The following is a 16,475-nucleotide window of genomic DNA, read 5'->3' as shown; positions in this document are numbered from 1 at the left end:
CCCGACCACACTCGCTCACAGGGGTTCCACCCGCAGAGCTGCTAATGAAAAGGACGCTCAAAACCCGGTTATCCCTTATACACCCCACCATGAAAGAAATTGTCGAGTGCAGGCACCAGTCACAATGTGACTACCATGACAGGAATGCGAGGGCGCGATGTATTGATGTAAATGATCCTGTTTTGTCCTCAACTACGCTGCAGGGCCCAAATGGCTCGCAGGCACTGTGATTGCCAAAGAGGGGAATAGGATTCTGGTAGTTAAACTTACCAATGGACAAATCTGCCGCAAACATGTGGATCAAACAAAAAGGAGGTTCAGCAACCCCATAGAACACGATGTAGAGTTCACTCTCCACAGGTGACCGAACACCGGAACCAAAGGGAGGAGAGCCCAGTCACTGTGGGCAGTCCGGACAGGCCTGAGGCACCACAAACAGCAGACACTCAGGCCAGCGCCCGACAACCAGAGCCCCAACTCAGGCGCTCTACAAGAGAGCGTAAACCACCAGAGAGACTTAACCTGTGATCCCAATAAGACTTTGGGGGGGGGGGGAGGTGATGTCATGTATTCAACCAGCATTGTAACCCATGTATAAACTGACCTAAGTTGTACACTGTGAGAACACTGACCACTAGGTGGGAGACACTCCTAACCTGGACCTTCAGGTACAAAAGGGGTAGCTCCACCCACCTTCATCACTTGAGTGCTAAGGAATAAAGGACAGGTTACAGACTGACCTTCTCTCAAGCATGGGCCTCGTGTGCATTTATACTGTGTGGTAAGGACCTATCATACCCCATCAAACCCCCTTCATAATCTTAAAGACCTTTATCAGGTCGATCCACTCTTCTATTTCCTAGAGAAAACAGTGCCAGCCTGTTCAGTCGATGACTGGCTGGAGATACACACACACAGGGAGGGACAGTAATACTTCAGGATATGTTAAGTCAGGACTAGCCTAAAGGTTTCAATGTTTGAAGTAATCTGGAGCCAGGCGAGTGATGCGCTTTTGGAGGAGCAGTACTGAGGGAGGGCTGCACTGTCGGAGGGACAGTACTGAGGGAGGGCTGCACTGTCGGAGAGGCAGTACTGAGGGAGTGCTGCACTGTCGGAGAGGCAGTACTGAGGGAGTGCTGCACTGTCGGAGGGGCAGTACTGACGGAGCGCCGCACTGTCGGAGGGGCAGTACTGAGGGAGGGCTGCACTGTCGGAGAGGCAGTACTGAGGGAGTGCTGCACTGTCGGAGGGGCAGTACTGACGGAGCGCCGCACTGTCGGAGGGGCAGTACTGAGGGAGGGCTGCACTGTCGGAGGAGCAGAACTGAGGGAGGGCTGCACTGTCGGCGGGGCAGTACTGAGGGAGCACCGCAATGTCGGAGGGACGGTACTGAGGGAGCGCTGCACTGTCGGAGGAGCAGTACTGAGGGAGCACCGCAATGTCGGAGGGACGGTACTGAGGGAGCGCTGCACTGTCGGAGGGGCAGTGCTGAGGGAGTGCTGCACTGTCGGAGGAGCAGTACTGAGGGAGTGCTGCACTGTCGGAGGAGCAGTACTGAGGGAGGGCTGCACTGAGGGAGTGCCGCACTGTCAGAGGGACAGTACTGAGGGAGCGCTGCACTGTTGGAGGGGCAGTACTGAGGGAGGGCTACACTGTCGGAGGGGCAGTACTGAGGGAGCACCGCACTGTCGGAGGGGCAGTACTGAGGGAGCGCCGCACTGTTGGAGGGACAGTACTGAGGGAGCGCTGCACTGTCGGAGGGGCAGTACTGAGGGAGCGCTGCACTGTCGGAGGAGCAGTACTGAGGGAGTGCTGCACTGTTGGAGATACCATCTTTCTTTTGAGACGTTAAACCAAGACCCCTTCTGCCCTCTCAGGTGGATGTAAAAGATCCCACAGCACTATTTCGAAGAAGAGCAGGGGAGTTATCCCCGGTGACCTGGGGCCAATATTTATCCCTCAATCAACATCACTGAAACAGATTATCTGGTCACTATCACATTGCTGTTTGTGGGAGCTTGCTGTGTGCAAATTGGCTGCCGCATTTCCCACATTACAACAGTGACTACACTCCAAAAAGTACTTGCTTGGCTGTGAAATGTTTTGGGACTTCTGGTGGTCGTGAAAGGCGCTATATAAATGCAAGTCTTTCTTTCATGTGGCAAAGAGATATTCAACTGTTGAGTGCTTCAGTGCAGAGCCCAGCACTGCGCACATGCACACACGGTCCAGCAGGGGGCAGAAGGGGACATTGCGGCTGAAATGTTCTTGCACTTCACCTGTTTATCATTCACCGTGTTTTTTGGAGAGATTTACAACATAAAATTCCCTCTTGTTCCAGATGTGTTGTTGGTTGCTCAAAACACTGTACCACATCTGCTTTTGTTCAGCATCTCGCGTCCTACTGTACCATCGCTCTCGGACACTGACACCTGGCTCCCATTAAAGGAAAAGAATTATCTCCGTGCACTCATTCCTCACTGATTCTTCATCGTCCTTCTCTCGCCTACACAACTCTGGGATTCCTCCTTCAACAACAAGCCTCCTTTTTTCCCGTTCTTGTACTAGTCCCTCCCACCCCCACCATGAGAGACCCCATCTAGCTCTTCTGCTTTCAGCCCTCAATCTTGCCTCACGTCCGAGTCAAAAGGTCGAGGGTTCAAGCCCCACTCCAGACACATGAGCACAAAATCCACACGGACACTCCCCGTGCAGTACTGAGGGAGCACCGCACTGTCGGAGGGGCAGTACTGAGGGAGCACCGCACTGTCGGAGGGGCAGTACTGAGAGAGCGCTGCACTGTTGGAGGGGCAGTACTGAGGGAGTGCTGCACTGTCGGTGGGGCAGTACTGAGGGAGCACCGCACTGTCGGAGGGGCAGTACTGAGGGAGTGCTGCACTGTTGGAGGGGCAGTACTGAGGGAGTGCTGCACTGTTGGAGGGGCAGTACTGAGGGAGTGCTGCACTGTCGGTGGGGCAGTACTGAGGGAGTGCTGCACTGTTGGAGGGGCAGTACTGAGGGAGTGCTGCACTGTCGGTGGGGCAGTACTGAGGGAGTGCTGCACTGTCGGTGGGGCAGTACTGAGGGAGCACCACACTAGCGGAGGTGCAGTACTGAGGGAGCACCACGTTGTCGGAGGGGCAGTACTGAGGGAGCACCGCACTGTTGGAGGGGCAGTACTGAGGGAGTGCTGCACTGTCGGTGGGGCAGTACTGAGGGAGTGCTGCACTGTCGGTGGGGCAGTACTGAGGGAGCACCGCACTGTTGGAGGGGCAGTACTGAGGGAGCGCTGCACTGTTGGAGGGGCAGTACTGAGGGAGTGCTGCACTGTCGGTGGGGCAGTACTGAGGGAGCACCACACTAGCGGAGGTGCAGTACTGAGGGAGCACCACGTTGTCGGAGGGGCAGTATGAGGGAGCACCGCACTGTTGGAGGGGCAGTACTGAGGGAGTGCTGCACTGTCGGAGGGGCAGTACTGAGGGAGTGCTGCACTGTCGGAGGGGCAGTACTGAGGGAGCGTCACACCGTTGGAGGTGCCATCTTTCGGATGAGATGTTAAACTGAGGTCCTCTCAGGTGGATGTAAAAGATCCCATGGCACTATTTCGAAGAAGAGCAGGGGAGTCCTCCCCGGTGTCCTGGGGCCAATATTTATCCCTCAATCAACATCACGACAAAACCGATTATTTGGTCGTTATCACATTGCCGTGTGTGGGAGCTTGCTGTGCGCAGGTTGGCTGCCGTGTTTCCCACATTACAACAGTGACTACACTCCAAAAGTACTTCATGGCTGTGAAACGCTTTGGGACGTCCGGTGGTCGTGAAAGGCGCTATAGAAATGTAAGTTCTTTTTTTCAAAATGGGAACAAATGAATTGAGTGCACTCACCCTCTGCCTGCACCATACTGGAGCACCGTGGGAACATGCTCCTTGGTCCCTGTGGTTCCACCCTGTCACATTTACGGTTTCAGCGACAGACCCTGCCAGTTACTCGGGTAATAGAGACGCCCAGGATCACAGTTGATGCCATTTGCAGGAAGTGAGCCAACAATGAGCTGGGGAACGGGCTGGGAGATTATCCGGAACGGTCCGGTCCGGACCGAGGTGGGCACCGAGTGCAATGGATCGCACTGTGCGAGGGCTGTAGGTGGCTGCAAGGCCCAACACTATCCTGGAATTCGTGGCTGATGGGTTGTGGTGCCAATGTGAGAGTGGATGTAACGTCTATGTGTGTCCCTTCCCTCCCTCACTCCCTCCCTCTACCTCCGCTCCTTCACTCCCTCCGCTCCCTCAGTGTCCCTCCTCTCCCTCAATCACTCCTCTCCCTCAATCCCTCTTCTCCACTCAGTCCCTCTTCTCCACTCAGTCCCTCTTCTCCACTCAGTCCCTCCTCTCCACTTCCTCACTTCCTCCACTCCCTCAGTCCCTCCTCTTCCTCACTCCCTCCTCTCCCTCACTGCCTCCACTGCCTCCTCTCCCTCACTGCCTCCGCTCCCCTCACTGCCTCCGCTCCCTCACACTCTCCCTGTCGCTCCTCTCTCTATTCTGTGGCCCTTCACTTGTTATAAGAACATAAGAATTAGGAACAGGAGTAGGCCATCTAGCCCCTCGAGCCTGCTCCGCCATTCAACAAGATCATGGCTGATCTGGTCGTGGACTCAGCTCCACTTACCCGCCCGCTCCCCGTAACCCTTAATTCCCTTATTGGTTAAAAATCTATCTATCTGTGACTTGAATACATTCAATGAGCTAGCCTCAACTGCTTCCTTGGGCAGAGAATTCCACAGATTCACAACCCTCTGGGAGAAGAAATTCCTTCTCAACTCGGTTTTAAATTGGCTCCCCCGTATTTTGAGGCTGTGCCCCCTAGTTCTAGTCTTCCCGACCAGTGGAAACAACCTCTCTGCCTCTATCTTGTCTATCCCTTTCATTATTTTAAATGTTTCTATAAGATCACCCCTCATCCTTCTGAACTCCAATGAGTAAAGACCCAGTTTACTCAATCTATCATCATAAGGTAACCCCCTCATCTCTGGAATCAGCCTAGTGAATCGTCTCTGTACCCCCTCCAAAGCCAGTATATCCTTCCTTAAGTAAGGTGACCAAAACTACACGCAGTACTCCAGGTGCGGCCTCACCAATACCCTGTACAGTTGCAGCAGGACCTCCCTGCTTTTGTACTCCATCCCTCTCGCAATGAAGGCCAACATTCCATTCACCTTCCTGATTACCTGCTGCACCTGCAAACTAACTTTTTGGGATTCATGCACAAGGACCCCCAGGTCCCTCTGCACCGCAGCATGTTGTAATTTCTCCCCATTCAAATAGTATTCCCTTTTTTTGTTTTTTTCCCCCAAGGTGGATGACCTCACACTCTCCGACATTGTATTCCATCTGCCAAACCTTAGCCCATTCGCTTAACCTATCTAAATCTCTTTGCAGCCTCTCTGTGTCCTCTACACAACCCGCTTTCCCACTAATCTTTGTGTCATCTGCAAATTTTGTTACACTACACTCTGTCCCCTCTTCCAGGTCATCTATGTATATTGTAAACAGTTGTGGTCCCAGCACCGATCCCTGTGGCACACCACTAACCACCGATTTCCAACCCGAAAAGGACCCATTTATCCCGACTCTCTGCTTTCTGTTAGCCAGCTAATTCTCGATCCATGCTAATACATTTCCTCTGACTCCGCGTACCTTTATCTTCTGCAGTAACCTTTTGTGTGGCACCTTATCGAATGCCTTTTGAAAATCTAAATACACCACATCCATCGGTACACCTCTATCCACCATGCTCGTTATATCCTCAAAGAATTCCAGTAAATTAGTTAAACATGATTTCCCCTTCATGAATCCATGTAGCGTCTGCTTGATTGCACTATTCCTATCTAGATGTCCCGCTATTTCTTCCTTAATGATAGTTTCAAGCATTTTCCCCACTACAGATGTTAAACTAACCGGCCTATAGTTACCTGTCTTTTGTCTGCCCCCTTTTTTTAAACAGAGGCGTTACATTAGCTGCTTTCCAATCTGCTGGTACCTCCCTAGAGTCCAGAGACTTTTGTTCTGCTGTATCTCCCTGCTCGCTGCTGTGTGTCTCCGCCATGCCCTCTAATCCACCAATCTCCGCACTCTGACCTTTGCCCCATCACCAATCTCCGCACTCTGACTTTTGCCCCATCACCCTCACCAATCTCCGCACTCTGACCTTTGCCCCATCAGCATTCTCCGCACTCTGACTTTTGCCCCATCACCAATCTCTGCACTCTGATCTTTGTCCCATCACTAATCTCCGCACTCTGACCTTTGCCCCATCACCCTCACCAATCTCCGCACTCTGACCTTTGCCCCCATCACCCTCACCAATCTCCTCACTCTGACCTTTGCCCCCATCACCCTCACCAATCTCCTCACTCTGACCTTTGCCCCCATCACCCTCACCAATCTCCTCACTCTGACCTTTGCCCCCATCACCCTCACTACTTCTCATTCCACCTTTTAGCAGCTTCTTCAGCAGGTATGTCCGCCCATTCGGTCACACTCCCGGGATAACCCCCCCCACCACCGGGAATCCAGCTGTGCGAGAGGCGATTATATAAATACACGTGTTGCTGTTCAAGGCTCCAAGGGGTGGATACACTGAGTTTATTTTTCCTGCTGTATCATTTCTTGCAGCTCACATACTGCAGGTCAACCAAAGGCAAATGAAAAACAGACATAAATCTCCACCTTCTGAACTTCCTTCATCACCATCGGGGTTTGAGCAGTGTTCTTCAATCAAAAGTTAAGGTTGGGACTTTTTTGGCTCGTGCCAGTGCAATGTTGAGAAGAATTGCAAAGAAATGATGTTTGTGATGTTCTTGGAACTGCACAAGATTGCCAATAACTCAACAACGCAACTTCATCATATCCTGCAAGGCCCGTGTCAATCATGGTCAATAAATATAAGACAGTCAGTAATAAATCCAATGGGGAATTCAGGAGAAACTTCTTTACCCAGAGAGCGGTGAGAATGTGGAACTCGCTGCCACAGGGAGGGGTTGAGGTGAATAATATCGATGCATTTAAGGGGAAGCTGGATAAACACACGAGGGAGAAAGGAATAGAAGGATATAGTGATGGGGTGAGATGGAGAGGGGTGGGAGGGGGCTGGTGTGGAGCATAAACCCCGGCACGGAGCGGTAGGGCCCAATGGGCTGTTTCTGTGCTATAGACTTGCTGTCATTCAATGTAATCATAGAATCACAGAAATTTACAGGACGGAAGGAAGCCATTCGGCCCATTGTGTCCGTGCCGGCCGACCAAGAGCTACCCAGCCTAATCCCACTTTCCTGCTCTGGGTCCGTAGCCCTGTAGGTTACGGCACTTCAGGTGCACATCCAAATACTTTTTAAATGTGGTGAGGGTTTCTGCCTCTACCACCCTTTCAGACAGTGAGTTCCAGACCCCCACCACCCTCTGGGTGAAGACATTTCCCCTCAAATCCCCTCTAAACCTCCCCCCAATTACTTTAAATGTATGTCCCCTGGTTGTTGACACCAACAGTGATTGCCAACAGTGTGATCCTGTGCACACAGAGGCTGCCGTGTAGGCGTCTATATCCACAGGAACATCAGGGAGGGAAGCGTATTGAGCCGGAGTGATTGGGGATGGTGCTGCACATTGGTCCCCCTGACACGTCCATCCTCCCAGTGCACCGCCCCTAAGCTGCCAGGCCATTGGTCCACCGACACATCCATCCTACCGGTGCCCCGCCCCTACGCTGCCCTGCCCACACACTGCCAGGCCATTGGTCCACCGACACGTCCATCCTCCCGGTGCCCCGCCCACACACTGCCAGGCCATTGGTCCACCGGCACGTCCATCCTCCCGGTGCCCCGCCCACACACTGCCCTGCCCACACTCTGCCCCGCCCCCACACACTACCCTGCCTCACCACACTGCCCCGCCCACCGCGATTGGTTCCCCGCCACATCCATCCTCCCGGAGCCCTGCCCCGCACCGCCCCACCCACTGCCCCACCCCACACAGCCCCGCCCACAGACTTCCCCGCCCACACACACTGCCCCGCCCACACACACTGCCCCGCCCACACACACTGCCCCGCCCACACACACTGCCCTGCCCACACACACTGCCCTGCCCACACACACTGCCCTGCCCACACACACTGCCCCGCCCACACACACTGCCCCACCCCACACACTGCCCCGCCCACAGACAGCTCCGCCCACACATACACTGCCCCACCCACACACACTGCCTCGCCCACACACACTGCCCTGCCCACACACACTGCCCCGCCCACACACACTGCCCTGCCCACACACAGCTCTGACCACACAATGCCCCACCCACACACACTGCCCTGCCCACACACACTGCCCCGCCCACAGACAGCTCCGCCCACACACACTGCCCCACCCACACACACTGCCCTGCCCACAGTCTGCTCCGCCCACACACACTGCCCCACCCACAAACACTGCCCCGCCCACAGACAGCTTCACCCACACACACTGCCCCGCCCACAGACAGCTTCACCCACACACACTGCCCCACCCACACACACTGCCCCGCCCACAGACAGCTTCACCCACACACACTGCCCCGCCCACACACACTGCCCCGCCCACACACACTGCCCCGCCCACAGACAGCTTCACCCACACACACTGCCCCACCCACACACACTGCCCCGCCCACACACACTGCCCCGCCCACACACACTGCCCCGCCCACAGACAGCTTCACCCACACACACTGCCCCGCCCACAGACAGCTTCACCCACACACACTGCCCCACCCACACACACTGCCCCGCCCACAGACAGCTTCACCCACACACACTGCCCCACCCACACACACTGCCCCGCCCACACACACTGCCCCGCCCACAGACAGCTTCACCCACACACACTGCCCCGCCCACACACACTGCCCCGCCCACAAACACTGCCCCGCCCACAGACAGCTTCACCCACACACACTGCCCCGCCCACACACACTGCCCCACCCACACACACTGCCCCGCCCACACACACTGCCCCGCCCACACACACTGCCCCGCCCACAGACAGCTTCACCCACACACACTGCCCCGCCCACACACACTGCCCCGCCCACACACACTGCCCCGCCCACAGACAGCTTCACCCACACACACTGCCCCGCCCACACACACTGTCCCGCCCACACACACTGCCCCGCCCACACACACTGCTCTGCCATTGGTCCCTCGACACGTCCATCCTCCTGGTGCCCCGTCCCCACGGTCAATCAGAGAGTCGCTTCGTCAACCGATTGGCTGATTCTTGACTGTCAGTTAAATCATTTTTTTCCTCGCATCTTTTTTTTAAACAAAATGATAAAACGTGTTAAAAGACAATTAAAAAAACCCGTGATTTTCGAACACCTCCCATGAAGTTCCTCCCTTGGTTTTGCTGGCTGCAGTAGTCCTGGAGATTGACGTTCAGTTCCTGGTTGGCAAACCCTCCACAGCCGTGAAGCCAACATGGACCAGGGCCTGGGATCATCCTGTGCTGCTTGGCCCGGTACCACAGTGGGTGATGCATTCATGCACGGAGTCACACGGTACTGGCCTGAGGCTCCTGGGGTCATCACTGACCAGTCCTCATTAACATTAGGTCACATTCATGGTCAATCTAGTTCACAAAGTTCCCTCGAAGCCCTTGCCTCAGCTCATCCACTACTGGAGCTCTCATCCAGGCCTTTGTTACCTCTAGACTTGACTATTCCAAGCACTCCTGGCTGGCCACCCACATTCTACCCGACGTAAACTAGAGGTGATCCAAAACCCGGCTGCCCCGTGTCCTAACTCGCACCGAGTCCCGCTCACCCATCACCCCCTGTGCCCCGTGTCCTAACTCGCACCGAGTCCCGCTCACCCATCATCCCCTGTGCCCCGAGTCCTAACTCGCACCGAGTCCCGCTCACCCATCATCCCCTGTGCCCCGTGTCCTAACTCGCACCGAGTCCCGCTCACCCATCATCCCCTGTGCCCCGAGTCCTAACTCGCACCGAGTCCCGCTCACCCATCATCCCCTGTGCCCCGTGTCCTAACTCGCACCGAGTCCCGCTCACCCATCACCCCCTTGCTCTCTGACCTACATTGGCTCCCAGTTAAGCAACCCCTCGATTTCAAAATTCTTATCCTTTTCAAATCCCTCCATGGCCCTCGCCCCTCCCTATCTCTGTAACCTCCTCCAGCCCCAGATCTCTGCGCTCCTCTAATTCTGCCCTCTTGAGCATCCCTGATTATAATCGCCCCACCATCGGTGGCCGTGTCTTCTGTTGCCTGGGCCCCAAGGTCTGGAACTCCCTCCCTAAACCTCTCTACCTCTCTCTCCTCCTTTAAGTCACTCCTTAAAACCGACCTCTTTGAACAAACCTTTGGTCACCTGCCCTAATATCTCCTTATGTGGCTCGGTGTCAAATATTGTTTGATAATGCTCCTGTGAAGCACCTTGGGACATTTTACTGTGTTAAATGCACTATATCAATGCACATTTGTATTGTAGTATTTTACACTGGTAGTAATTTGACTTTGAAAAGCAGGGTGTGATGAAGAGGAAATGGATTAGGTTGAGATGAGCGGGTTTTGGGGGATGGGGAATCTGGTGGAGAGCCGGTGTTGAGGGAATTTTCCCAGAGGATGCTGCACTAACCTGCAGGTGATGGTCAGGGTGTTGCTCACATTGATCGAGTACTCCGTTCCTGTCACGTTGAGTGTGGGCGCTGACATCGAGAATCCACGTGCCAGACCTGCGGAGAGTCAAAGAGATCACCGTCACTCCACACAGTACAGGCTCTCACCGTACAACACATAGCACCAAGGCATGCCTGCCGGAGACCTCCGCGCTGATTAAAGGGCCCACGATTCAGCCCCACACAGCGACACCTGCCCATTCAATGCCCCCACAACACTGTCCCAGGCCCCAACCTCGCACCCAGAGAATCACAGAGTGAGGGAGTCACAGAGTGAGGGAGTGAGAGAGTGAGAGTGAGAGAATCACAGAGTGAGAGAGAGCGTGAGGGAGTGAGAGAGTGAGAGAGAGAGAGAGAGAGAGAGAGAGAGAGAGAGAGAGAGAGTGAGAGAATCGCAGAGTTAGAGAGAGAGTGAGGGGGTCACAGAGTGAGGGAGTGAGAGAGTGAGAGTGAGAGAATCGCAGAGTGAGAGAGAGCGTGAGGGAGTGAGAGAGTGAGAGAGAGAGAGAGTGTGAGAGAATCGCAGAGTTAGAGAGAGAGTGAGGGGGTCACAGAGTGAGGGAGTGAGAGAGAGAGAGAGAGAGAGAGAGAGAGAGAGAGAGAGAGAGAGAGAGAGAGAGAATCGCAGAGTGAGAGAGTGAGAGAGAGAGAGAGAGTGGGAGAATCGCAGAATGAGAGTGTGAGGGAGTCACAGAGTGAGGGAGTGAGATAGAGAGGGAGTGAGTGAGGGAATCACAGAGTGAGAGAGAGAGAGAGAGAGTGACAGAGTGACAGAGTGAAAGAGTGAATGAGTAAGTGAGAGTGAGAGAATTGCAGAGTGAGAGAGAGTGAGAGAGTGAGAGAGTGAGAGAGTGAGAGAGTGAGAGAGTGAGAGAGTGAGAGAGTGAGAGAGTGAGAGAGTGAGGGAGTGAGGGAGGGAGTGAGTGAGGGAATCACAGAGTGAGAGAGTGTGTGAGAGAGTGAGAGTGAGTGAGATAGTGAGGGAGTCACAGAGTGAGAGAGTGAGGGAGTCACAGAGTGAGAGAGTGAGTGAGAGAGAGTGAGAGAATCACAGAGTGAGGGAGTGAGAGTGTGAGGGAGTCACAGAGAGAGGGGGTAAGAGAGTGAGAGAGAGTGAGAGAGAGTGAGGGAGTGAGGGAGTGAAGGAGTGAGGGAGTGAGAGTGAGGGAGTGAGAGTGAGGGAGTGAGAGTGAGGGAGTGAGAGAGTGAGTGAGAGTGAGAGTGAGAGTGAGTGTGAGTGAGTGAGTGAAAGTGAGAGTGAGTGAGAGTGAGAGTGAGAGAGGGAATCACAGAATGAGAGAGTGAGAGAGTGAGGTATTCACAGAGTGAGAGAGTAAGTGAGTGAGGGAGTCACAGAGTGAGAATGAGTGAGAGAGTGAGGGAGTCACAGAGTGAGAGAGTGAGAGAGAGTGAGAGAATCACAGGGTGAGGGAGTGAGAGAGAGTGAGAGAGAGTGAGGAGTGAGTGAGTGAGGGAATCACAGAATGAGCGAGTGAGAGTGAGGGAGTCACAGAGTGAGAGAGTGAGTGAGGGAGTCACAGAGTGAGAGAGTGAGAGTGAGTGAGGGAGTCACAGAGTGAGAGTGAGTGAGAACGTAAGAACATAAGAACATAAGAATTAGGAACAGGAGTAGGCCATCTGGCCCCTCGAGCCTGCTCTGCCATTCAACAAGATCATGGCTGATCTGGCCGTGGACTCAGCTCCACTTACCCGCCCGCTCCCCGTAACCCTTAATTCCCTTATTGGTTAAAAATCTATCTATCTGGGACTTGAATACATTCAATGAGCTAGCCTCAACTGCTTCCTTGGGCAGAGAATTCCACAGATTCACAACCCTCTGGGAGAAGAAATTCCTTCTCAACTCGGTTTTAAATTGGCTCCCCCGTATTTTGAGGCTGTGCCCCCTAGTTCTAGTCTCCCCGACCAGTGGAAACAACATCTCTGCCTCTATCTTGTCTATCCCTTTCATGATTTTAAATGTTTCTATAAGATCACCCTCATCCTTCTGAACTCCAACGAGAAAAGACCCAGTCTACTCATTCTATCATCATAAGGTAACCCCCTCATCTCTGGAATCAGCCTAGTGAATCGTCTCTGTACCCCCTCCAAAGCTAGTATAATCCTTCCTTAAGTAAGGCGACCAAAACTACACGCAGTACTCCAGGTGCGGCCTCACCAATACCCTGTACAGTTGCAGCAGGACCTCCCTGCTTTTGTACTCCATCCCTCTCGCAATGAAGGCCAACATTCCATTCGCCTTCCTGATTACCTGCTGCACCTGCAAACTAACTTTTTGGGATTCATGCACAAGGACCCCCAGGTCCCTCTGCACCTCAGCATGTTGTAATTTCTCCCCATTCAAATAATATTCCCTTTTACTGTTTTTTTCCCCAAGGTGGATGACCTCACACTTTCCGACATTGTATTCCATCTGCCAAACCTTAGCCCATTCGCTTAACCTATCTAAATCTCTTTGCAGCCTCTCTGTGTCCTCTACACAACCCGCTTTCCCACTAATCTTTGTGTCATCTGCAAATTTTGTTACACTACACTCTGTCCCCTCTTCCAGGTCATCTATGTATATTGTAAACAGTTGTGGTCCCAGCACCGATCCCTGTGGCACACCACTAACCACCGATTTCCAACCCGAAAAGGACCCATTTATCCCGCCTCTCTGCTTTCTGTTAGCCAGCCAATTCTCTATCCGTGCTAATACATTTCCACTGACCCCGCGTACCTTTATCTTCTGAAGTAACCTTTTGTGTGGCACCTTATCGAATGCCTTTTGGAAATCTAAATATAGCACATCCATCGGTACACCTCTATCCACCATGCTCGTTATATCCTCAAAGAATTCCAGTAAATTAGTTAAACATGATTTCCCCTTCATGAATCCATGTTGCATCTGCTTGATTGCACTACTCCTATCTCGATGTCCTGCTATTTCTTCCTTAATGATAGTTTCAAGCATTTTCCCCACTACAGATGTTAAACTAACCGGCCTATAGTTACCTGCTTTTTGCCTGCCCCCTTTTTTAAACAGAGGCGTTACATTAGCTGCTTTCCAATCCGCTGGTACCTCCCCAGAGTCCAGAGAATTTTGGTAGATTATAACGAATGCATCTGCTATAACTTCCGCCATCTCTTTTAATACCCTGGGATGCATTTGTATATAGGTACACTAGTGTATATAGGTATTTCTGTATATAGGTATAAATAAGTGAATCTAGCCTGTATAAGCAAGTATATATCCTGTAGATATTTTGCAAGATAACATTGCGAGACTTCCTATATGTACATGTTCCGCCAATAATCAATATTTTCCTCGGTCTTAGCATCTTGAAAGTGGATAAATCCCCAGGCCCGGATGAAATGCATCCAAGGCTGTTAAGAGAAGCAAAAGAGGAGATAGCAGAGGCTCTGACCTTCATTTTCCAATCCTCTCTGGCTACTGGAGGACTGCTAATGTTGTATCGTTGTTTAAAAAGGGAGGAAGGGACAGACCGAGTAATTACAGGTCCGTCAGCCTAACTTTGCTGGTGGGATCTATAGACGAGGTTCAACAAAAAACTCTCGAAATAAAGAACAGATGGTGGGTTGAGAAAGCGCAGGAACCAGCCGACAACCACAACATGAGTGAATTCTTCAGTGCACTAAAGATCACCTGCTTCCCAAGAACCCCCAAGGTCCGAGCCCATTGCGCTTGAAGAACGTAGAAGTTTTAATCAAGGACAGAAAGGCAGTCAGTGCTCACTGGAAGGAACACTTTAAAGATCTCCTTAACCGAGACTCAGCCTTCAATCTGAGTGTACTCGACTCCATCCCACAGCATGCTACGCACTGCCATCTCAGTGCAACTCCAACCCTACACGAGGTTGAAAAGGCCATTCGACAACTGAGGAACAACAAGGCCTCAGGAGCAGATGGAATACCCACCGAAGCACTAAAACATGGCGGAGAAGCACTATTGACCCAAATACATGAGGTAATTTCTCTTATTTTGAACGAGGAGAGCATACCAAGGGATCTCAGAGGCCACCTTCAAGAAAGGAGATAAGTCCAATTGCGCTAACTACAGAGGAATTTTCCTGCTGTATACCACAGGGGAAGTTATCGCAAGAATCCTCCTCAACCGTCTTCTCCCTGTGGCAGAAGAGCTCCTCCCAGAGTCGCAATGTGGATTCCAGTCACTAAGGGGCACAATGGACATGATCTTCACCGAGCGACACCTACAAGAGAACAGCAGGGAACAGCATCAACCCTCGTACAAGGGCTTCTTTGAACTCACAAAGGCTTTCGACTCTGCGGGGTCCTCAGGCAGTGTCCGGGGCGAGGGCACGGAAACGGGGCAGTGGGTCACGCGGAAACCCTGGGGTAGAATATAACCCGCGGCGGGCACAGAGTGGTCTCCCCAACTGGTAGGCCCGAGGCCCAAGGCTGGCCTGATATTGGGCCTCGGGTCCCATCTCAATTGTTTAGGCAACTGGTGCAATATAAATGCAAGTCTTACTCCCGGGTACCGACTCTCGGTCACAAATGGTCAAAACAAAAAAATCATTTCTATAGTTGCATCTACCGCACATTCACATGGGATCACAAACAGGCAAAGATCCCTCCTCCCAGCAAGCAGCTTTCTCACAAATATCACTAGTGTCAAAGGCAGTTTGTGCAGTGATGGTTCCCATATGATCATCGCGATCCGGTTCATCGCTCCCCCTGCTTCCCAGCTTCTTTATAAACACGATATCGCAGATGTTTCAACTGGGTCTGGATTAAAGGGTTTAACCAAGCTGGTCCAAGACTTCACATCTCTGAGTCAACACCTTACTGTAGAGCAGCAAAACTCTTGGCTTTTGCCCTCTCCTCTCGTTGACTCTTCCAAGGGTCTCGTTGGCCTCTGTTCACAATTAAAATATCGCCATTTGTCACACCCGCAGACAAAGCAGTGTGGTCCATCGGATTCCTGGTGCCAATACTGAGGGAGCGCTGCACTGTCGGAGGGACAGTACTGAGGGAGCGCTGCACTGTCAGAGGGGCAGTACTGAGGGAGCGCTGCACTGTCAGAGGGTCAGTACTGAGGGAGCGCTGCACTGTCAGAGGGTCAGTACTGAGGGAGTGCCGCACTGTCGGAGAGACAGTACTGAGGGAGTGCCGCACTGTCGGAGGGGCAGTGATGAGGGAGTGCCGCACTGTCGGAGGGTCAGTACTGAGGGAGTGTTGCACTGTCGGAGGGGCAGTACAGAGGGAGCGCCGCACTGTCGGAGGGGCAGTGCTGAGGGAGCGGTGCACTGTCGGAGGGTCAGTACTGAGGGAGCGCCGCAGTGTCGGAGGGTCAGTGCTGAGGGAGCGCCGCACTGTCGGAGGGGCAGTACTGAGGGAGTGCCGCACTGTCGGAGGGGCAGTACTGAGGGAGCGCTGCACTGTCGGAGGGTCAGTGCTGAGGGAGCGCTGCACTGTCGGAGGGGCAATACTGAGGGAGCGCCGCACTGTCGGAGGGGCAGTACTGAGGGAGCGCTGCACTGTCGGAGGGGCAGTGCTGAGGAAGCGGTGCACTGTCGGAGGGTCAGTACTGAGGGAGCGGTGCACTGTCGGAGGGTCAGTGCTGAGGGAGCGCTGCACTGTCGGAGGGGCAGTACTGAGGGAGCGCTGCACTGTCGGAGGGGCAGTACTGAGGGAGCGCTGCACTGTCGGAGGGGCAGTACTGAGCGAGCGCTGCACTGTCGGAGGGGCAGTACTGAGGGAGCG

General features: G+C 53.3%; 1 protein-coding gene across 1 annotated transcript in view; it reads right to left on the bottom strand.

Annotated features, from left to right (window-relative positions):
- The window catches only part of flt4 (fms related receptor tyrosine kinase 4), a 355,428-nt gene that overhangs the window by 228,734 nt on the left and 110,219 nt on the right, over positions 1-16,475 (bottom strand). Inside the window, exon 2 of the mRNA XM_070877096.1 lies at positions 10,691-10,787. Within this exon, the coding sequence (XP_070733197.1) occupies positions 10,691-10,787 (97 nt within the window). The remainder of the gene's footprint in view (positions 1-10,690; positions 10,788-16,475) is intronic.

This window comes from Pristiophorus japonicus, chromosome 4, assembly GCF_044704955.1.
Source record: "Pristiophorus japonicus isolate sPriJap1 chromosome 4, sPriJap1.hap1, whole genome shotgun sequence".
In the NCBI taxonomy this organism is placed as follows: domain Eukaryota; kingdom Metazoa; phylum Chordata; class Chondrichthyes; family Pristiophoridae; genus Pristiophorus; species Pristiophorus japonicus.
Note: the sequence above shows the minus strand (reverse complement) of the source record. Positions and strands in the feature narration are given on the sequence as shown.